Genomic DNA, 22,500 nt, shown 5'->3' on the forward strand with positions numbered 1-22,500 from the left:
CAGCTGTGCACCTGAACGCATGGATGTACAAATGGGAGCACGCGCGCACGCACACGGGTGCCCGCTCGGTCATTAGGGAACATGCTGTGGCAGGGGGTTGGACTCGACGATCTCTGGAGGCCCCTTCCAACCCCTATGGCTCTGCGGGTGCAGATGGGTGCAGGCACGTGCACACACGGGTGCACGCACACACGCGCACTTAGACCCGCGGCCGCAGGCACGGTCCCGCGCACCTGGCTGCGCTGCGCCGCACACAACCGCACACCCGTGCGCGCTCCCGGCTCACCCGCATCCCCCGCGCGGCTCCTCGCCACCCGCCCTGCTCCGCCCCGGGAGCGTCCCGAGGGCGGAGACGCTGCGTTCTCCCGGACCGCCCGCCGGGCAGAGAAGCGGAGCCCGCCCTCTGGAAGCGAGTGAGACGGCCGCGGCGCGGCGCGGCTGCAGACCGGCTCCGCATGTGGGCTCGGGGATGGAGGCGTCCGAGCGCTGCCGGCGGCGCCTTCCCGTTCTGCTTCTGTGGGGTAAGCGGGACGCCGGGCCGGGGAGAGGCGTGGCGGTGGGGGCTGCTTGCCGTCCCGAGGCTTCCCGCCCTCGCGGGCGCGGGGCTGAGCTGCTGAGCTGCGGGCGCGGCGCGGCTTCTCCCCCCGAGCGGCACCTCGCAAGGAGAGCCGCCGGCTGCAGCGCGGTGCGCGCGTTCCCCCGAACCCGAGCCGAGCGGCGCTGCTTGCCGCTGCAGCTGGGAGCCTCGGTCCGGTGCCGCTGAAGCAGTTCCGAGCGCGGGAGCGGGGAACGTTTTCAGTGGCAAAAGAAGGGCTGTTTCGCGTTAGAGAGGCTGGGTTGCATGCGGGCAGTGGTAGAGGTGCAGACACCCTTCAGACCTTCCCCTTAAGGTGAGATCAAGTCTATTGCCAGAAATACTCGTGTGGCTCATTTATTTATTTATTCATCATCAGGTAGGTTGTCGTAGGACTCGGGGAATGTAGTATGTTGTGGTCAGGTCAGAAGCCTGTGGCACATGTCAGCTCTCAACTTCACACCACACTAACCCCCAAGATACAGCTGATGTGTCGTGGATAGGAGAAAAGAAAATCGGCCTTGTAGATTTACACTGAGTACTTCATAAACTTTGTTTGCTAACTTCTTACTCTTTTCAAAATGCAAAGCTGGTAATCGCTGGAAATACCAATAACTATATTGGTAGTTACACTGACAGTGTTCAGTAACGTTGTCTTGATCTGTCTGTCTCGAGAATGTAATGTCAAATAAATGCAGTTTGTGATTCTCCATGTTTTGAGTGCTGCTAAAGCCTCACCTTGATCACTCAGATTTTTTTTTGTTTTCCAGCTGTAAAGGAATAATAATAACAATAAAAGGCTAATACTTGCCTCGGCACATGATAATTTGTGCAACCTTGAGCTTAGTGAACTAACCAGTAACTTTTCTGAGTGGGAAGACCTGATGTTACTGTGACTCTTGCAATGTGAAATTACTGAAGATTTTGGAGAATGTGTAATGAGGGCAATGTTGCTGTGGTTCTGAAAACTAGCGGTTATTTTTCATCAGGAAGGAGCAGGTAAATCAATTGTGCCAGACAGTTTTTGACTGTGCTGGTTGCTTTCTTAATAACGCTGCCTAAATGGTTTTAAGGATATCTGATAATGTGTTACTTTTGCTGTTAGAAAGGATAGATATAATCAAAAATTAAACTAAATCATGCAAATTTCTTGGTAGGAAAGCCATTTGGGAGCCCTGGAAATTTTATGACATGAAATTGAGATTTTTGATTTAAAAAAAAAAAAAAGTCTTAACAGGTAGAAAAAAAAAGTTCTACAAGTAATGCAAACATGTTGTCAATTACTTAAGAGAAATTTTACTTGTGTGTGCATTTCCAATTGAAAATTGGAATAGTTTTCCTTTGAACGTGGAGGCCCAGCAGTGTCTGTTGGCTGAAGACTTGTCCTGGGAGCAAAGGGTTCCAGCTCGGTACAGGAGACTGGGAGATGATACCCTTGTATCCTTTGAAGACGATACAAGCTGGCCTCTCCCTACTTCCTCTTATCTCCTGATTTAAATTTGTGAGGCACAGGATACAGGAGCAAAGGATTTCCTACAGAGATCCTGAAGCAGAAGCTGTTGCCCTCTCGAGCAGACTTGACCACTGGTGGACTATGAGAGTTTGTATGTCGTCCTACTTACCAGCTGAACACAACCTCCAACGAACCTCCGCAGAACCCGACACCAAGACATCGCTGGTTTGAAGGTGGTGAACCTCTTTGCTTTGCAGTTCGTACCTCTGCCTGTCTGCCTCTTTCCCTATTTTCTATCTTTTCTCTTGACCTTCATTTATTCTTTTTGTAGTAGCTGTTGCCTAATGTTTTCTTATCTGTAATGCTCCTTAACTGTAATTGTAATTAGAGAATTAGCCTTTTTTTCTTTTTCTTTTCTTTTTGTTTTCTGCTTTTTTTCCCTCTGAGTATTAGTCGTTGTCAGGAAAGCTCTCAGTAAATCGGTGCGTACGATTCCTCTGAGTCTCGGGTGACTCCATCCCGGCAGCGACCCCTGCTGACAGGGGAGGCTCGATACGTGGAATGGATTTATCTCCCTCGAAACCGACAGCGTGGGACAGAAATGCTCGGTGTCTGCGCTCACTGGATGCTGTAAGAAGCTTGTCTTGGTAGGGACTGGGACCTCGCTTCTCCATACTCACACCACTGCTTTCTGCCTGTCTTTCTGTTTATGGCTTTTAAAACGCTATCGTTACGTACAACCACTGTTGTGTTGTCTTTCCTTGCAAAGATGGTAAAAAGGCAGCATTTGTTTCCTAGAAGCCCAGAAATTGCAGAAGTTGGATTTGCTGTGACGTATATTCATGTCTGCTGGGATGAAGGAGTCTGTGAGCTGAGGTAGCTGTCGCGTAGGCACGTAGCTGGCACTGTTCCTACATGAAGTGTGGGTGCTTGGAAGTTATCTACTGTAAGCTGTAGGGTAGGATCTAAGCAACTCAGAAGTAATGGTGCATTTACTGTAACATTCTACTGGGTTCTTTTGTTCCACTTCTGGTATGGAAACTCATACAAGGGCTTGACCAAGATATTTTACAGACTAACCAGGCTTTTTAAACAAGTACTTGTTGTCTAACTTTTGCTCCTTCATTGTTTGCAAGATGTCTGCGTTTCAGTGATATTACTTGTATATCAGCTGAGTGACTCTCAGTAAAGCTGGATTCTAGAGAAGTCTTGGGCAGTATATGTATGAATACCCATACTGAGAGGGATTACGTGATGTTATCTGGAATAGTTACTCTGAAGGCTTCAAGGGTTGGATATAGTTGTTCGTGTTTTGTAATTCCATTTCACAGAAGAATCTTCACTTTATGGCTGGAGGTGAAAAGCCAGTCAGTTGGAAAACTAGGAACAAAGCCTGGCTCCAGGCTCCCATTCCTACAAGAAACCATGTCACATCAAGAAAAAAATGTGTACTGAAATCTGAATTCTGTAAGGTCCTGAGTTCCCCTAGCATTGAATACAGGGTCTGTATCTCCTAGGAAATTTGGACTCAACTGAGAGGGAAAAAAAAACTGCAAATGGGAAACAAGATTGTTAACCAAATCAATATTTTGTGTGTGTTATGTCCCTGTATATCTAATAGGCTGTCCTGCAGCTGCAAGGGGTACAATGAAAAAAGAAAAAAGAATTTAAGAAATCCAGGTGGGTCTGTGAATAAAACAAATGAACCTTTGCAAGTCAGAACACCTGATTTTGAAACAGAATGGAAAGCGATAGTAAAGATGCTTCTCTACCAGAATGAATGTTTCACATTCTAAGTGTATGATTTTCAACACCAAATGAATGGGAAAATAGCAGACCTCATAAACACAGATTCTGAAATCAAAGCATCGAGTGTGTATAACCAAGATGTTATAATCACAATATAATTGTGTATAATCAATAGATATCAAGATGTTATAATTGCAATATAATCAAAGAGTAAGGCAAAGCAAACAAGGATCACAAAAGAGAATAAGTGGAAGAGCTTACCCTTGGGTTGAGCTCGCTAGAAGATACCAAGAGAGAGGATCTCCAGAAGAGATCCTTCCCCTCTGGTAGCCAGCTCTTAAATAGGTTTATAGCCAGGCTCCACCCCTTCCGGCAGCACAGCTGAATTGCCTTCACCTGTGCTCCTCTGGCTGACTCAAGGCTCACCTCAGGTGATTAATCAGAGGTTCAGGCCGTGACTCAGCAGTTCCCATACAAGTGTAAATGCAACCTGTGTTCCAACTTGATGCAATATCCAAATGTGCTTCCCACTCTCCTTTGCCCTCTCTGTATTTCCTGATTCCTTTTTTGGAGGAAGGTGTTTCTCTCTCACCGAGGTCTGCAGAGGCCATGGGAAACGAGTTCATGCTGTGTGCAGAGGACAAGGTGACCAGCAGTATTTTACTGTGGGGGTTCAGGTAATCTGAAATGGCTACAGGTGCTCTGTAGGTCGTAGCACAGATCATCAAATGCCATCTCCAGCTTGTCTAGGCCCCAGAAGCTGGCAGGGATGACATCATCTGGGCTTGAAGGTCACTCCAGACTGAAGGTGGAAAGCAAAGTGGGCTTCCTGTACCTGATTTATGCTAATGTAGGTGAGATCCAATCCTGAAAGCTATCTGGACAGAGAACTCTTCCTCTTGAATTACTAAGATTCCATTAGCTGAACAGTAGCTGGTTTTCTAAATGTCCCCGAGGTCTGGGGTCCTGGCTTTTGGGTTTCGCTTAGCCATATCTGCAAGGCAAAATATGGGAGCCTGTGGATGTCTGTTAGAAGTCTTTGCTGAGGTAGCCAGGTAGTGCTGTAGGTATGCACGTTCACAAGCAGTGAGATTTTTAACAGAAGGCTCTCAAGCAAGACTGTATCAGGAGAAACTGGGGGAGGTTTTGCCTCAGGAGATTTTTTCATTTAACCATTGCAGCAATGCCTGCTGTTTTGTATAGCTTAAGTTTTTTTCTGTTTCTCCTACCTCTCTACTGGTAACAGAGATTATTTGTGGATTAGGTTAGAAGCAAATGAATCAAATCTCAGATTTTCTACTTCAAGAAGAAAATGTAGTGAGGAGATTGTTTATAAAATATTTACTACCAACCGTGCCTTGCTGTTGAGCTTAACGCTTGAGAGAGAGATGGGAAGAAAGCAAACTTTTAAGCCTCAGTAAGAATTTGTGACAAAGCTTATTTTAATTCACACCTTTTTATTTTAGCAGAAGTTGTATCATGGGCCACCTTATTTCAGAATAGAGGTGCACTATTTTGTGCTTTGTGAAAACATCCTCTGCTTTTTCCCTTAAAATAAGAGTCCCTTCACAGCTGTTTACATTTTCCATATTATCTCAAGACAGGCCTGACAGAAAAAAAGAAAGTTTTTACTGTGACTGTATACGTAGAGCAACGTAAAAAGCTGCTTGAAGAACTTTTGGGTCATTTGGGAGGAAGATGTGTGGGTATGAGGAAAGAAAGGAGCAGAAAGCAGAATGGTATTAAACCTTCATTTCTAGAAATTTTCAGGCTTGATCTCTGTTCATATTTAAGCTTCCCTGGAACCACACCGAAGAGAGGAGACAGTTTTGATTCTCTCTAAGGACTTTAAAAGGCAGTGGAATAGCGCTGTTAAAAATGATGTGAAAGTTAGAGAGGATACCTGACTTCATCATTAGAGCATCTTGACATGAACTGCTGTACTGGCTTGAGCAAGGAGTCTGTCTGCGTAGGAGCTACAGGCCTCTGTTTAGCCCTGGAATAGGGAATTTCGTTGTGTGAAACACACAGCCAGATTCATGGCCTTTTGCAGAAAAGATTCTGCTTGGTTCAACCTATGCTCCAAGTGGGACTTTGATCTGCAGATGATAATGTGGTGGGCTCTGCTGTGGCTGTAACACAACGCTGAACTGACAAAGGCACATCTTGTTTGCATCTAGCAAGATTAGGCTGAGTAAGCAAAAGACTCTGCAGAAGCACCACACCCTACCATAAAGCATCTGTTTTGTTTCTTTCACAATCTAATAAATGCAACTAATTTGCCTTTATTTTGGAGAGCATGATTTGCGGAAAAAATTCTGCAGGCAATGTGAGAGGAAATACTGTAATTCACACTGGCTAAAGTTGTGTTTCTAGACGTTTTAAGTCATCAATTTGTTTTCATCCCTTGGCTTGCAGAGAGATTATAGTCCCTAGCATCAATGTTTAAAATACTCTTGTGCTTCAATGTCTCAAAAATTCAGAGTTCTAGATGCAACAGGATATGCTGTCCTACTGCCTCATTTAAAAAAGAGCTCACAGCCATCAGTTGTTGTGAACAGGTAGGGAGGTACTACGATAAAAATAACACTTTGTGAAGTCATTCAGTCCTCAACAGGGCATAAAATCCAGGTTTCTTCCAAGACTTTAGCTCAGAGAATACTGAGACTGAAGAGGCTTAGAAACTGTTGGATTTGATTCACAGTCCTCCGTTCTGTTCTCTCCCTGTTTCTGCCACTTCATGCACTGAAGAATGTTATCAAACCTGTGTGAAGATGTCCTCATAGATGTGGATGCTCACGAAGGCCACGCGGGTGCTCACAGGCAATTGAAAATGCTCAGCTGTCAGGCACTCTACAGTTTAGAAGTGAAAGGGATCTTTTTTTTTGGAGGGTATCTCAGCATCTCAGTGTCTCAATATGGGCTTTTCCACCTGGCAGCCGCGCAGGGCTGTGGTACAAATTTCTTCTTTGTGTTTGCTTCTGGGGAGTTGCTGCAGATGTTGAACAGACCTTTTAGATCTCGTGAGTTTGTGAGCTACTCCAATGGAGAACCACATATCAGGAGCATAACTGGTCCGATTTAATATTCAGAGGTTTCTTTAGCTGTTGAGCAGTGTGTCATCCGTGTTTACTGTGCACATCATTAAGTTTGTATCTTCAAGTGAAATATGAAAAAAGACTTTTGAATTGCTGTCAGCTCTGGGTATTTCCATGGAATCATTGATTTTAATGCAGCATGTATGGAATCTCTTATATTCCTGTTTCATTTTTGTAAAAACACATCAATATATAGTTTTTTTTAATAAGCTAAGTTCTTACCGTAAAGTAACTCAAACTTAGCACTTACTGTATCATATTTAAGAAGTCATTGAAATCTCCTTTCTTGTTTTTAATCAGTGGACCTTGACTGGATTTGCATTCAGGCAAGACGGACTTTGCGATTGGATTAATGTTAATGTTGCTGCTGAATGTATTTCCAGGAATACGTTTGGGGTGGGAAGCATTATACAGTAAAATACTTAGTAATGCACAATGAAATAGGGCTGGTGTTGCTGGAGTAACTGTGGGTCCAGTTTCTTTCTAATTAGCTCTCTCATAAACCAGAAATAGCAAGGAAGTCAGAGCAGTGTGAACAAAAGTTTAAAAAAAAAAATGCAGCTGACAGTGTTTGTGTTTTCTTCATATTTCAAGATTTTGGAAAGAAATACCAATGCTCTCCTAGAAATAAATTATATTTTTATAATGGGAAAATACCTGTATGCGTTGATGTCATGTTTTGAGTCTGGGATCATTCAGCGAGTTTTAATTAAAATAGGTTCCAGCTCTGCCTTTTTATTCCTTTTCTGTCAGGACACTACAGGCCAGGAAGACTGTATTTTTTTGGTACACTGATCTGCTGAAGATTTCAGCACTGTATGCTTAGACACACTTTGGTTTTCTTTTTCTTCCAGCTACTTCATAATTTGTCATGTAATGAATTACAAAATACCTTCCTACTGAAATACTGTTTTGGCAGAAACAGTAAAAAAAAATAAATTACCTTTTGAAGGAAGTATGAGATTCTCTATCAGTTGCAACCTTGAAATCTATGCTGGGAATATTTGTAAATAATATACTGTCATTTGAGTAGAAGTTAATGGCTTGGTGCAGAAATTATTGAAACTATTTCTTTCCTACTACATTTTCTACTGCTCTCTTACATGCCCCAAAAATCTTGAGGAGCATTTTCCTCAGGCTTGGGCGAAAAAGCAAAACAAACAATGGTTCACCCCCAAATGATGTCAAAGCTATGGAAAATTTCAGCCTGAGAGGAGCTGAGAGCAGACAGATTTAGACAAGCTGTTTTGCAGCTTCACTGATGGTGTTTGTGCTAAACAACAGGGAATAACGAGGAATAACAAAGATTGTTCAGGATAATCCTTTTTTTTTTTTTTTGTAAGAAAAGTCTGAGTATGAAGCAAAATGACTGGATGTGTGTGAAGCACTCTTTTCTCTAAGCTAGGGAGAATTAAAGCACTTCACTTACTCCCCTACGCATAAACAGAGAGCTGTACAGAATCTTCTATAGCAATGCAGGGAGTCTTGTTTTATGCAAAACTAAGTCAGCTCCAGTGTCACTTATAAAGTCCAAATTATGAAACTGAAGTCTGAATTGAGAAGGCAGTCACACAATCTCTCATGCTTTTTTTGAATAGCAAGACAATTTTTTTGTGTGTGACCTCCCAAGAGGAGCTTTTATTTTATTCTTAAGTTACTGAAGAAGTTTATAGTATTTATAGTGTGTAAGTTTGAGAAAAATATATATATATGTGTGAAGAAGGTTTGGATAGTGTAACAATGGGAATGCTGTGCAGTAGGAAACTGTGATGATGAATCAGTCATCACAGAGCTCAAAAAACGTATGGATCTGACAGTCTTCTCAGGAGCTTGCTGCTGGGGTCAGTTTTGTTGAGTGCTTCAACCTGACTTCACAGATGGCAAGGAATCTGTACTCCCTCACCATTCTTTTGCTTCAGGGGATCCAGGGGATGCACTGTAGCATTTTTCCATACAGTGTTTACTTTCCATTTGTTGTTTCCTAGAGATAGCACCCTAGGGCATGGATGAGCCGTGTCAGGGGAGGGTCAGTTTGGGTATTAGGAGAGTGTATCCAGGAGGGTTGTCAGTATTGGAACAGGTCAGTCACAGCACCAAGCTGCTGGAGCTCACGGAGCTTTTGGACAGTGCTCTTAGACGTAGGGTTTGAATTAGGGTGGTCCTGTGTGGAGTCAGGAGTTGGAATCAATGATCCCTGTGGGTCCTTTCGAGCTCAGGGTATTCTATGATTCTAGGATTCTAATAACTCTGGAGCGCTCACAGACGACTTTGGCTACTTAAGAAAAGCAACCTTATGCTGGAATAGTCAACCCAACTTACTCTTCCATGATAGGCATAGAGATCACTGAAAGAAAAACAACTCAATTGAAATTACATTGATAAAATGATGCAACGTGGTAAGTAACAACATTAGAAGGGGAGTACTACATGTAGCATCAAAAAAGTGGATATACTGGGAAGGGATGTCTTCAAGTGTTCCATGGTTTTAAAGACTTCCTCAGGAGGGAGTGTGCTGTGCGACCCTTGATTGTGAAACTTTTGTGGGTCATTTCTCTTTCTCACAGTTATTAGAAGGGAAATAAAGCATCACTTAAACTCAGGCTACTCTTCAGAAGTTGATCAGAGGTGTTATTTGCCTTGAAGGAATGGTCATTCACAGGTGGATAGGCATAAAGTCAGTACTGTGCTGACCGTATGTTTCCTTATTGCAGGGAATCCTCTTGTCCCATCGTGTTTTCTTTTGTCTTTTCCTGCCTCTTCAACTAATGTCTGGTGGCTGAAGTTACAATAATAAGCACCCATTACATCATATAAATGCTTCCAGGTGAGCAGATGCTAGAGTGCCAGACAGGTCCTGGGTACGAATACTGCATTTGGTAAATAACTCTGTTCTCAAGTAGACTGGGAGAATCTCTCCACTACTATTGCAAGCCGTAAGGCTCTTTTGAATAGATTTGAACTGTGTTGCCTCATTTATTGATGTCTCCTCTGCAATTAGGAGACACATTCCACATCAGTGTTTTAGGCAGAGAGAGGTTGTCGTGTAATACATTTCCTCTGGCAACTTTATTTGAGGAAAGGGAGAAGGTGTGTGTCAGAAGTCCTTGTACAGGACTACTGTACTCCCTGTGAGGTTGATTTCCATTAGTGGCTTTGGACAAATTTCTTTCTAGCTGCATCATTATTTCCAAAGTTGATGTGAAATCGCAAGGCTGCAATGAACCTGAAATAGAGCAGATGTTTAGGAGAAAGAAAAAATAAGCTTTTCACCTCCTCTTGCTAGAAGCATATTTATCTGTAGTCATTAATGATTAAGAGCTATGATCTGGTTGGTGTAGAGATTACAAATCCGTGTGACTCCTGAGAGCTCAAAGACAAGGTCTCAGGGTGGAATTTTAGATGAAAACGAGCACAACTTTGCAAGACCTGTAGATACATCCTAAATAACAACCCTTCCTTAATTCCCTGGGAACAGGGACAGAAATAATTTCAACCAGTGACAGCTTGGATTTGTTTGGGAAGCTGTTCTTACATTTCTGCCTGGCTATAGGCTACAGCACTTCCTGAGGAGCAATGTCCTCTGGAATTCAATTCTCTTTCAGAAGCCACCTTAAATTAGGTTCTGGCCCCTATATTTCGCTGAGTGTAATCTCTAAACAGCTTCTAGTACCATGAGTTAAGTATTCTTTTTCAGTTTTCTTCTATGGAAAGGTCTTGAGTTGGGATATTCATTAAGGAACATATTCATCTATACCACACTTTCTAAAATAGTGTGAAGAGTTTACTTCAAGCAAATGGTTCTGCTCCTGGAATATTTATTTCATCCACTGTCTGAAAATAAGCGGTTGTAAAAATACTGTTTTATATTTCAGTTACGGTGTGCTTCAACAAAAACATAGTAGAACAGAAGAGAGTTGAAGAAGGTATTATTTGATATTTCAGATTGAGCCACATGACTTCCATGTAATACAGGTCTAAATATTTGATTGCTAAGTAGTTACCTTCCTAAGTCTGTTGTTGAACTAGTATGCTTTACATTTAAATACAACTTGTTGATTAGATACTTCTTTAAATAAAGCATTCTGGTTTCAAGCAAAGTAGTACAAAACCCATCCAGTAATTCTGGAAGTATGCAGAGGCTGTTCAGGCAATGTCAAGTATTATGCTGGCAGCACTGCTTTAAGCACTTTATAAAGGAACACATAAAAGAAAATTACTTGTATTCTTGCACCGAAGAAGTCACTATTGAAGTATGAATTCACAATAATTGGCATATTTCTTTCTAGTCAGTGGAAAACTCTTCATCAACATGAGTCTGAACAGTTGATGCCCTCACTAATGCTTCCCTTGATTTGCACTGATGGAATGAAAAAGCTTAAATTGCTTCCTTTCAAGCTTTTCTTGCTCTGAAGAGTGAAGACTTTCATGTCCAAATTTTTAATTGTCTGGAATTATCTTACCAGTTCAAAAGCAGTAACATTTTATTTCCTACTGTGATGACACACAGTTCAGTGCTGTACTTCTACTTTTAAATTTTACCTTTCCTTGACTAATACATCTTCCACATAGTTGACACAGGAAAATAAATGTGAGGTGTTAAAAAGGTTTCAGCATCAGAACAAGAAATAATGCAAAGATGACTTCTGTGTTAGGCTTCGTCTTCAGATAATCTCTTGGTCATAAAGAAACCACTTTAAATTTCCAGGTTATACTCTTGCCAAAATCAGATGTATCAGTTACCTGCATGTATTCTGCCTACGTTCCTTTAATGGAACCCATGAACTGTTAGTCTTGATTAAGAAAACTAGCAACAACAACAAATAAACGGCCACTAACAAGAACTATTTTTCCTACATGAGATCTCCCACCTGCTGTCAGCAGTGAGAAAATCCCTGAGCCTTCCCTTTGAGGTCAGTCCAGGAAAAATCATTTTACAAGTGCCACATTGTATGCTCACATCTCCTGGGTAGACCAATGCTCCTTTCCAAACCCAGACTGCTTTTTAGTATATTGCTGATATTCAACAGGAGTTGTGGAGAACTGGGCGGGTACTATACTTTACTGATGCACCAATACATAAATCCATCCTATTGTTCACCTTGCTGTGTGACACAGGCATGATTCCTTTTGGGGCAATTTTTAATGCAAGTTTAGTGTGTTTTCTTCAAGTACTAAATTTATGCAAGATTCTGTTTGTTCCTAGCATCCTTTCTGTATTAGATTCTTGTCGTTGCTTGGCCCTATGAACTTCATTTCCTCTGCTGCTTTCTCACTATATGGTGCAAAGTATATATATATATCCATCTACCCCCCTTGTTCTACTCTTCTTATAAACAGAAGTGTCAAAGGGACAGTTAGTAACTGAGAACAAAAGGTGATCTTTTAAGCCATATGTACTGTAGTGAATATTATTTAAGAATTGGCAGGTCAGACTTTACTTTCTGTATCAAGAGTGTTATTTTTATTTTTTGCAATTTGCAACAGTTTCTAGACTTGAAACAATGCAAGTACTGATGTTAGCTTTCTCTTTGAGCGTAGGCTGCCTGAGAAGATATGCGGTTTTTTTAATTATATTTGTTATTATTATATTATTACTCATGGCATTTACGCCATGAGTATATGCTAACATTTCATTGCATAGCAGGTAGAGAGCATGCAGCTGGACCAGTTTTTGATGGTGGTAGAAAAACAAGTGAGCAGGTTTGCTTGCAGTGCTTTGTATGGGCAGACTAGACATAGCAAAAAGTTGTGGTGGGGTGAAGGATGAGAGAAATTCCAAGTGGATCTGAGGTTATCCCAGATGTGAACTGATTCTCTGTCAGCCAGAGAGTGCCAAGAGGGCTCAGGTGAGGCTCAGGATCATCTTGGGCTTTCCCATCAAGTTTCAGGATTGCTCAGCTTTGTCATCATTCTTCAGTGAAAAAGCTCTCCCTTGAGAATCCCGGACCCTGGAGGTTAGTGAGAGGGCCTGGGGAATGGAAGACCTCCCTTTAGCCAGGTAAGAGGCGGTCCGAGAACGCCTGGGCAACACCAATGTTCATAAATCCATGGGACCCGATGGGATGCATCCACGGGTGCTGAGGGAGCTGGCAGAGGAGATTACTGAACCGCTTCGGTCATTTTTGAGAGGTCTTGGAGAATGGGAGTGGTGCCTGAAGACTGGAGGATAGCCAATGTCACTCTGGTCTTCAAAAAGGGCAAGAAGGAAGATCCAGGTGATTACAGGCCAGTCAGCCTCACCTCTGTCCCTGGAAAGGTGATGGAACAGCTTGTACTGGATGCCATCTCCAGACAACTGGAAGAAAAAGAGGTTATCAGGACTAGTCAGCACGGGTTCACCAGGGGGAGGTTGTTCTTGACAACCTGTTAGCCTTCTATGATGTTGTCACTGGCTGGGTGGATGGGGGGAGAGCAGTGGATGTAGTCTACCTTGATTTCAGCAAGGCATTTGATACTGTCCCCCACGACATCCTTATAACAAAACTGAGGAAGTGTGGGATAGATGAGTGGACAGTGAGGTGGGTTGAGAACTGGCTGACTGGCAGAGCGCAGAGGGTTGGTGGTGGTGGTGCAGAGTCTGGCTGGAGGCCTGTAACCAATGGTGTCCCCCAGGGGTCTGTGCTGGGTCCGGTCTTGTTCAACATCTTCATCAATGACCTTGATGAGGGGATGGTGGCCACCCTCAGCAAGTTTGCTGATGATACAAAGTTAGGAGGATTGGCTGACGCTCCTGAAGGCTGTGTTGCCATTCAGCGAGACCTGGACAGGCTGGAGAGCTGGGCAGAAAAAAACCGGATGAGGTTTAACAAAAGCAAGTGTAGAGTCTTGCATCTGGGGAGGAATAATTGCATGCACCGGTACAGGTTGGGGGATGACCTGCTGGAGAGGAGCTCTGCAGAGAGGGACCTGGGTGTCCTGGTGGACGACAGGTCGGCCATGAGCCAGCAGTGTGCCCTTGTGGCCAAAAAGGCCAATAGCATCCTGGGGTGCATTAAAAAGAGCGTGGCCAGCAGGTCAAGGAAGGTGATCCTCCCCCTCTACTCTGCCCTGGTGAGGCCTCATCTGGAGTACTGCGTCCAGTTCTGTGCTCCCCAGTACAAAACAGACAGGGATCTCTTGGAAAGAGTCCAGCGGAGGGCCACAAAGATGGTGAAGGGCCTGGAGCATCTCTGCTATGAGGAAAGGCTGGGTGAACTGGGTCTGTTCAGCCTTGAGAAAAGGAGACTGAGAGGGGACCTGATCCAGGTCTATAAATATCTAAGGTGTGGGGGGCAGAGTAGCGAGGCCAGACTGTTTTCAGCAGTGTGTGGAGACAGGACAAGGGGAGATGGCCAGAAACTGCAGCAGAGGAAGTTCTGCACAAATGTGCGCAAGAACTTCTGTAGGTGAGGTGACGGAGCACTGGAACAGGCTGCCCAGGGAGGTGGTGGAGTCTCCTTCTCTGGAGATGTTCAAGACCTGCCTGGATGCCTACTTGTGTCACCTGGTGTAGGGATCCTGCTTTGGCAGGGGGTTGGACTCGATGATCTCTGGAGGGTCCCTTCCAACCCCTACAATTCTGAGGGGTTCTTGGCCACATACATTTGAAATCTCCCATGTGGGGCTTTTAGAGAAGTCTTTGGAAGAGGCACGCACATGACACTGATGTTCACTCATTTTTTCTTCTATATTTATACAGACTCTACTGCAGTGGGTTCTTGAGCTTATAAAAGCCCAGGGCAAAGGATAATAAAGAAATCCTACCTCAGCTGTAACCAAGTGCACTAGGGTGTCTGTTCACTTGTCAGAACATAGGCGAAGATCTTTCCATGGAGATTTCTTAGTAGATTAGATACTCACAGCACATATTTCTGCCAGAAAACTTGTAATGGTATGACTTTGGGCTTAAATAAAAGATCGATGAATTTCCTGACTAAGCAACAGGTAATTTTATGTAACATCTTCTTAGTTTCATATGACATCAACTGGAAGGATTTTTTAAGGGAGTGGGAGGTCATCTCATTTTCTTCTGCAGGCTGGGGCTAGCTGAGCATCTGCTGGGGGGTGGTAAACAATTGCTTGTGCATCACTTGTTGTCTGCATATAATCATATCTATTTTCCTTCTCTCTTATCTTAGTAAATAGTTTTAGGTAAACCCATAAGTTCTAGTTTGCTTTTTTTATTCTTCTTCTTCTCTCTTCCATCCCACTGGGAAGAGTGGGAACGAGCAAATGTCTATGTAGTGCTAAGCCACCTGCCAAGTTAAACCACAACAGTCAATTTGGCACCCAGCTTGGGGCTTGAAGGGTTGAGATAACAGCAGATTCTGTTAACACAGGGTGTCGCGGTAGTTTGATAATTGTTGGTCATGATACTGAGGTTGATTTTTCTCCGCCTTCCCCCTCTTTATGGAGTTCTTTGAGAGTTTTTGCATCGAACTATACTGTATAGCACCTTGCTTGCTGTTTGTTTTTCCTCCTGCGTTGTTTGTCATCTCTGGGAGTTGGATTAAAGCTTTTATATTGCTGTGCTGTGTGACTTTGACTTACTTTATGACAAAATTGGCAGCCAAGAAATACACGTTTTGTGCGTAATCTGACATTGCAATCATCTTTGAGTTTTGGAAGCTATACTGTTGATGATATTAGTAATTATACTCTGCTTCATGTCCCTGGGGAGCCTGACTATGGAGGAGATAGGGGAGAACAGTTTCCAGCTGTTCTTCATCCTCTCTTTCACTTTTCTTTTTTATTCCCTAGAGCTTGAGTGTTAGTTACAACACTCTTGAGAATTTTGAATATCTTTGGGATGTTCAAACCAGCGTGCTCCTACAGCTGTGTGTCATTAATGTATTTCAGGTTATGTTTAAGATTAAACAATTATCTAAGAGTAGCATCCAGTGATCTGCCCTGAGGCAGGAATAGAGTGGCAGGGAGTGTGGGAAGCTATGGGCAGGCGTGCAGGCCAGTGAGCACCCCCAATGTTTGGAACTTCACCTCTGAACAACTGCAGAATCCTGAAAAACTAATAGAATATTTGGAAAGGTCTGCTGTCACCCTGGCAATCCTAAAGAGGCACAGATCATTGCACAGTGCTGGGGCCTGGCCTATGCCTATCAAGCTCTGATCAACACTATTCAGCATCCTCAAGGGGAAGAGAATATTTCAGGACTTAATGACAATATGTCAGGCTGTATGGATGCTCCAATTCCCACAATGGGCCCCATGGCTGCTTAAACACTTCTCACGTGCCTGGGAGGTGCCACGACCCTCACAACCACTCCTGTGGTCACTCCAATCTCTCTGACAAGTCCCAGACGGAGTGCCAAATTGATGGTTGTGGTTTAATCTGGCAGATGGCTCAGCTCCATGCGGTCATTTTTTCACTCCCCATTTCCAGTGGGATGGGAGAGAAAATAATAATTTAACAGGAAAAAAAAAAAAAAAAAAAAAGAAACTTGTATGTTGAGATAAAATCATTTACTAAGATAGAGAAAAGGAAAATAGTTGACTATATACATACATACATACATACATACATATATACATACACATAAATGTGTGTAACAAGTAATGTACAAGCAATTGCTCATTACCTCCCAGCATGTGCCTCTAGAGAAACTGAAGAGGGCAAGATGAACTCTCACTCCTTCTGCATGATGTCATATGATATGGAACAGCCCTTTGTTCAGTTTAAGTAAGCTGTCCTAATCTTGTTCCCTCCCAGCTCCTTGGGCCTTTTGCTGTGAGTGGCCTTGGCTTTACACAGTACTGCTTAGGAGACAACTAAGGCAACATCAGTGTGTTATCAGCATTGTTTTCTCCTCGAACCAAAACATAGCAGCATATCAGACATTCTGAAGAAAACAATTCTGTCCCAGTTGAAACTAAGATTGTCTGGAGCACAAGTTTTATGAGAAGCAACTGAGGAAATTGGGATTGTTCAGTCTGGAGAAGAGGAGGCTCAGGAGAGACCTCATTGCTGTCTATAACTACCTGAAGGGAGGTTGTAGTGATGTGTGGGGTCTGCCTGTTTTCCCAGGTGAGGAAACTAGTGGCAGGATGAGAAGCGATGGCTTTAATCTGCACCATGATCTTTTGAGGCTCACTGCAGCAGTAACTATGGAGGATTTAGAAATCAGTGATAGGAAATGATGGAGGAAAAATTGTAGGAACAGTCTGTGGTCTTCAAGGGGACTAGTTATGTCTGTGCTTCTGGGTTGTTTCCTCAAAATGGGAGAGTTTGGCTTATAAAGTGAGAGTTTTTAGTTTGATCTTCAGTTTTCTGCAGTTGATACAAGTACATTTTCAAGGACAGATTAAAGAAGAACGTGTTCAGGGACTCAAGTATATTTACTAGTACAAAAACTTACAGTTTTGGAAAAACGGGGCTTTATGAAAGAGACACAGTCATCAGAGTGTATAATGATACTTCTGTTCTGTGTGTTCGGATCCAAAAAAATTTCTAGTGCTTTGATCCCGCTCTCCCATTTCAGCATGTACTGGTTCGTTAGTAACTAGCATAAATGTTATTTCTTGTCTAGAAGATAAATATATTCCTTAGAACAGCGGTGTCCAGGCTTTTGGCTTCTCTGGTCTGCGCTGGGTGAAGAATTGTCTTGGGCCACATTTAAAATACATAGATTACACCAAAACTAGCGTCTCCTTTTACATCCATGGAAATGACAACAGCTACAAAGAGCACAATTACCCTGTTTGGTAGGGCACATTATCAGCTACTTGTCAACACAGTCACTGCTATTACCTATGCATTTTTGCAGCAGTGAACAAGAGCCCGAGTGCCTCACTCATAAAAATCTGCACTAGTGGATGTCACCTGCTGTTGCTACTGCTGAAACACATCACCCACTGACTCACTGTGTTTACATCCACTGTTTGGTCTCCAGAAATGTTCAGCAAGTGTCAACAAATGTCAATGGTCACATTTTTTCTGCATGGAGTAATTTAATTACACATCGTTGCTTTATATGCACTTCCATGTCGGACTCCATTCTGTCAGACTGTCTCTTTGTTGCTATCTGTCACATGGCAATAAAGCTTAACAGAATACTGGTGAAAATGGTCAGTCTCTACTTTCATGCCACCAATATCTGCCTCTGACTTAGTGGGCCAACATATTACAATGGGAGGCATTACTTTCAGAGCAGCCCTTGTATATAATATAGTTAATGTAGATAAGCAACAAAACTTACTTTTTATTTTTATTAAAACATAAAAAGAGAGCAACAAAGGCATGAAACTAGTGGGCTACTTGATCTTGTTTTTGTCAACCTAACGTGTCAATGTCTGGTTCAGTAGAAGTAGATGCAATTCTGAGTGAGTTCTCAAGGTGCTCCTCAAAGAGTTTTGATGAAATTTTCCTCTTCCTGTACTTCACCCTTGAAAATGGTTGTTCATAAATGTAGGTAGTGCCAAAAGCAATGAGATTAATAAGATGCGACTCTGAATTAAGGGATGTTTTTCTCTGGTAAGATAGGTTTTATGAAAATCTGGTAAAGAGACACGATCCAATTTTTTGGTTGAATATCCGATTGTAACTATACGTTTCATTTCAGAATTTGCACAAAATGTATTTATATTAACTGAAAAGGAGTTGCAAATACACAAAAAGCCAAGATGTTTTCATCAATCCTGAAAGCTATTCTCAGATTCCCGTATCAAAATGCACAAGGCTGCATATTTTTCTTTGTTCACTGGTCTGTGTTTAGTCAGCGTATCAAAATGCATAAAGTTATTTGGCATAACGCTGCACCGCACTCTCCCCACGTCCTGGTTTCAGCCCAAGGCAGTGCCAATCTCACCCTGATGTTTGGTTGTGACTGAGTCATTAATCTGCACCCAGGTCCTGGCTGGTCCACTCAGTGGGGAAAAGCCGCCCCTGTAAATGGTGTGGAGCAGGAGGTGGCCACAGTGAGGGTGTGAGAACCACCTCTGAAATTGCTGAACTTCATTTTGAAGTTCATTTTCATTTTCACATGAAGTGAAATTGCTCACTTCATTTCTGATGCAAAGTTAACGCTATAAAGATTTGCCAACATTTTTTTTTTCCAGGAGAGCAAAAATTATCAATGCCACATCCCTCTTAGTAAAATCCAAAATGTGACTGGAGTTGTGCTAATACACTGGATACATTGGGTTCTTGTTTATTTCATCAACCTGCTTGTACTGCAAATTGCTGATTAGAACACTCCTCCTGTGGGCATATTTCTATTTGGACGCTCATCTGTATAAGACAATTATGGATTTTCAACTTGTGTTTTTAAAAATGTATGGCAAACAGTGGAAACTGAAACACAGGATTGCATTTCCAAATGAATAGAGAGTTTGTTATTTATGATTCTGTGCTTGCTTAATTTTACTTGCAAAAAGGTTTGGGTTTTTTTTGTTTTTTTTTTTTTTTTTTTTTTCACTTCAGAATGTGTAGTTGACCTACATTTCAAGTGGATGTGTTAACTTCTTTCATGTCAGCACTTTACATCCACATTAAAGAAGCTATGGAGAAAAAAGTTGCTACCCTCCCTCCTTCCTGTAGTTTCCAGCTTTAAGGAGGGGCATAGGCAGACCTGTGATAAATCTCTATGGCTCACCCATTTAAAGGATAGATAAAAAGCAATTTAAAACATAACATTCTCCAGATTTTCCTTTCCAAAGTTTTCGTTTCAGATGTATTCTTTAATAAAACTGAAACTTGTGTTCAGATGAACATTTTGGATACTCTGTTTGTGGAGTCAAAAATTAGGTTTAAGTCTGCTTGTATCTGCATTATATCTCTTATATGATGGAATGAAGATACCTAACTCATCTTTCTCTTTTTTCGTCCCACTAGTTAACGGTCTAATGATGCTTGGATTAGCAGGTGAGCTTTACTTCTAAAATCCAGACTTACAAATCTCTGTTTTAATGCCAGCCATTTGAGAAGCGCTTTCAGTCTGTCTCATTTCAAAACTATCCAACTTTCCTGCTGTTTTTTTTTTAGAATTGATTTTTTCCACTGTGTGAACATAGAGTGTTTTAGTATTTTGTAAATGTCAATTGCAATAGAAATGGTAAAATTGTAGAGCTGTGCATGATTTTGAACTCCCTTAATTTAGATTTAGGTAGTAACATGATTACACACTAGTTTCTATCAGATGTCTCTATTGGAGTTTCTTTTACAACACTGTAAAATACTGAAGTTCTAAAAGGAAACAACAAAATAAACCAAGGCCACAGAAAATCCATTTTAAGCACCTCACTGGGAAACAGCTGGAACAAATTTTCAGTGCAAATTACATAACGGGAAAGAAATTCGTATTCTGTTGGACTATAAATCAAGTGATAGTTGGTAGTTTAGATTACCCTGCCTGAGAAGTCCACTTTGCCTAACTTTTGTCTAAACATCAGTGTGAAATTTAAATTGACAGATCTACAACTTGTATATCCGGTTTTGGATTCTGCCCAGCTTTAATATTCATCTACACATCTAGTTTTGGAAAGTATAACTTGTAACTGCTGCAGAATTACACTGCCCTTATTTAATAATTTTCACCATTTTTGTCAATGGTGATTAATTCTAGGTCTGATTTATTTTCATTTTTTCCCCTGACCTTGGCAAGGGTTTAGTGTCACCCATCAGAGCACTGCCTTTGAGTATAATGGTCAGATGTAAGGGGTTTATTCGGTGGTCTCAATTAGTTGCACACACGGAGAAGTTTGTGGCCAGTATGAGATAATGGGGCTAGAAGTAGCATGGACTATACAGTTATGGGCCTGCTGCTGTTTGAAAGCATGTTTTCATGCTTCCAATAGATGCGATAGCTGTCTCACTTGATATATGGCATTAGTGAGTTGGTGACGGCCCTAGCTGAAGTCATTGGCCTGAACAGATGGAAGTCAGAAGGTGACAAATCCAGAATATACAAAGAGTGTGGTGGGACAAACCAGCCAAGACTGACAATGTGCTCCACAGTCTTCAAACTGTAGAAAGGTTATCTTCTTCACTGGCCTGATGCTGGTACTGCAAATCTCTAGCTTAGTCAGCATTGTGATGCAGCAGCCAGAGCTCACCTGGTTTGTCCGGGTTCCAGGATATGCAGAAGGATCATCCCCTTCCTATGCCACATGACAGCACACATCATTTTACCACCTGGGAGCCGTGTCTTGAACTTTTTGTTCGATGAGGAGTTCACATTGTCACTCCATGTACTGCTGTTTTGACTCTGGCTTGTAGTGGCTTATCTTTCACTGTGCTGTCGTCACTGTGGAAGTGTAGCACTCACCACCTCACTGTGCTGGTATTACTGATTGGTCAGCATAAATGTTCAGCAAGTGTCAAAGAATGTCAGTGGGTGCAATTTTTTCTGCATGGAGGAATTCTATTCCACTCCTTTGCTTCAGACATCAGCTTGTCAGACTGCTGCTCTGCTTCTGTCTGTTACGTGGCAACAAAATGTAATGGAATATTGGCCAGAAGCTCAACCTCTGCTGCCGTAACACCAATATCTGCCTCTGATGTTATAGGCCAGCAGAATAAAACAGGAAACTTTCAGCATAGCCCTTGTGTTTCATTTGATGGCTATACTAACGAAAAATCTTATTAGCAACTATGAGATTCCAATCAGAGCTAATCAGATGCTTCTTGCAAATGTTTCTAGCTCAGTGGGACACATCTGTATAAGCTTAGAAAGTACTTTCTACACTATGAATAAACTCCAGTTAGCTTTAAATTATAAGTGCGGATGGGTTGCAGTAAGTTAGTAAAAGGAGAAGTTAAGATTTCAAAAGTATCTAGGCGGATTTCTCTGTATTAGATCTAATGGATAACAAGTTAGATAGTCATGTGCTGAGTGACGTTCTATATAAATTTATGTAAATGCATATTTTATCTAAAATTGTTTAGAAATTTGAATGTTATGTCTCCAACATTAATTGTCAAGCAGGAGGAGTTTGCAAATCATGCATTCATGGATCTTCTATTTCAATACTTGATTTTATCTAGGTGTGCATCAACAGATTAATCTCTGCAATGAGTCTCTCATGTTAGAAAAGTTGCCTGTCTGTGGAAAGTTCTTTGAAGGGATGATGAAGAAAGTGGACTCCAAAAAATGGTGCAACCTGACAGAATTTATCATGTAAGTGTTAGTTTTGGTTTTGATACCTGTCACTGTAAAATGGTGTTTGTTCTGAAAAAAAAAACACCTGACAACTTCAAATATCTTGAAAACACCGACTAAAAATGTGTGTGTTCTTTAGAACAGAATAGGTTGAACATCTCTATTTTATGTCTCAAATATCACTGGCTAGGTTTGCTAACATAGGAACATAGGAATTTCCTTATGATCACGAGGAAATACTTATTTACTTTGAGGGTGACAGAAGGCTGAAACAAACTGCTCAGAGAGTCTGTAGAGCCTCCTCCTCCAGAGATATTCAAAACCCACCTGGACACCTTCCTGTGTAACTTACTCTAGAAAAATTCTTCAGCGGGGAGTTGGGACTGGATGATCTCCAAAGGTCCTTTCCAACCTCTGAGTCTGTGATATGGTGACATTTTGGCAATCCTGAGGAAAAAGTTCTTATTTATTTTACTTAAAATATCTTAAAATCAGTGAAAGAAGATTTTGCTTTAGCCTTTCACCTGCCTTTGT

At 42.0% G+C, this 22,500-nt stretch overlaps 1 protein-coding gene across 1 annotated transcript in view; it reads left to right on the forward strand.

Annotated features, from left to right (window-relative positions):
* Window positions 1–292: 292 nt before the first annotated feature.
* Window positions 293–22,500, forward strand: part of RAMP3 (receptor activity modifying protein 3) — a 42,165-nt gene continuing 19,957 nt past the window's right edge. Inside the window, exons 1-3 of the mRNA XM_048939412.1 lie at window positions 293–521; window positions 19,701–19,730; window positions 21,852–21,984. Of these exons, the coding sequence (XP_048795369.1) occupies window positions 470–521; window positions 19,701–19,730; window positions 21,852–21,984 (215 nt within the window). The 5' untranslated portion in view covers window positions 293–469. The remainder of the gene's footprint in view (window positions 522–19,700; window positions 19,731–21,851; window positions 21,985–22,500) is intronic.

The sequence above is a fragment of the Lagopus muta genome, chromosome 3 (genome assembly GCF_023343835.1).
Source record: "Lagopus muta isolate bLagMut1 chromosome 3, bLagMut1 primary, whole genome shotgun sequence".
NCBI classification, from domain to species: Eukaryota; Metazoa; Chordata; class Aves; order Galliformes; family Phasianidae; genus Lagopus; species Lagopus muta.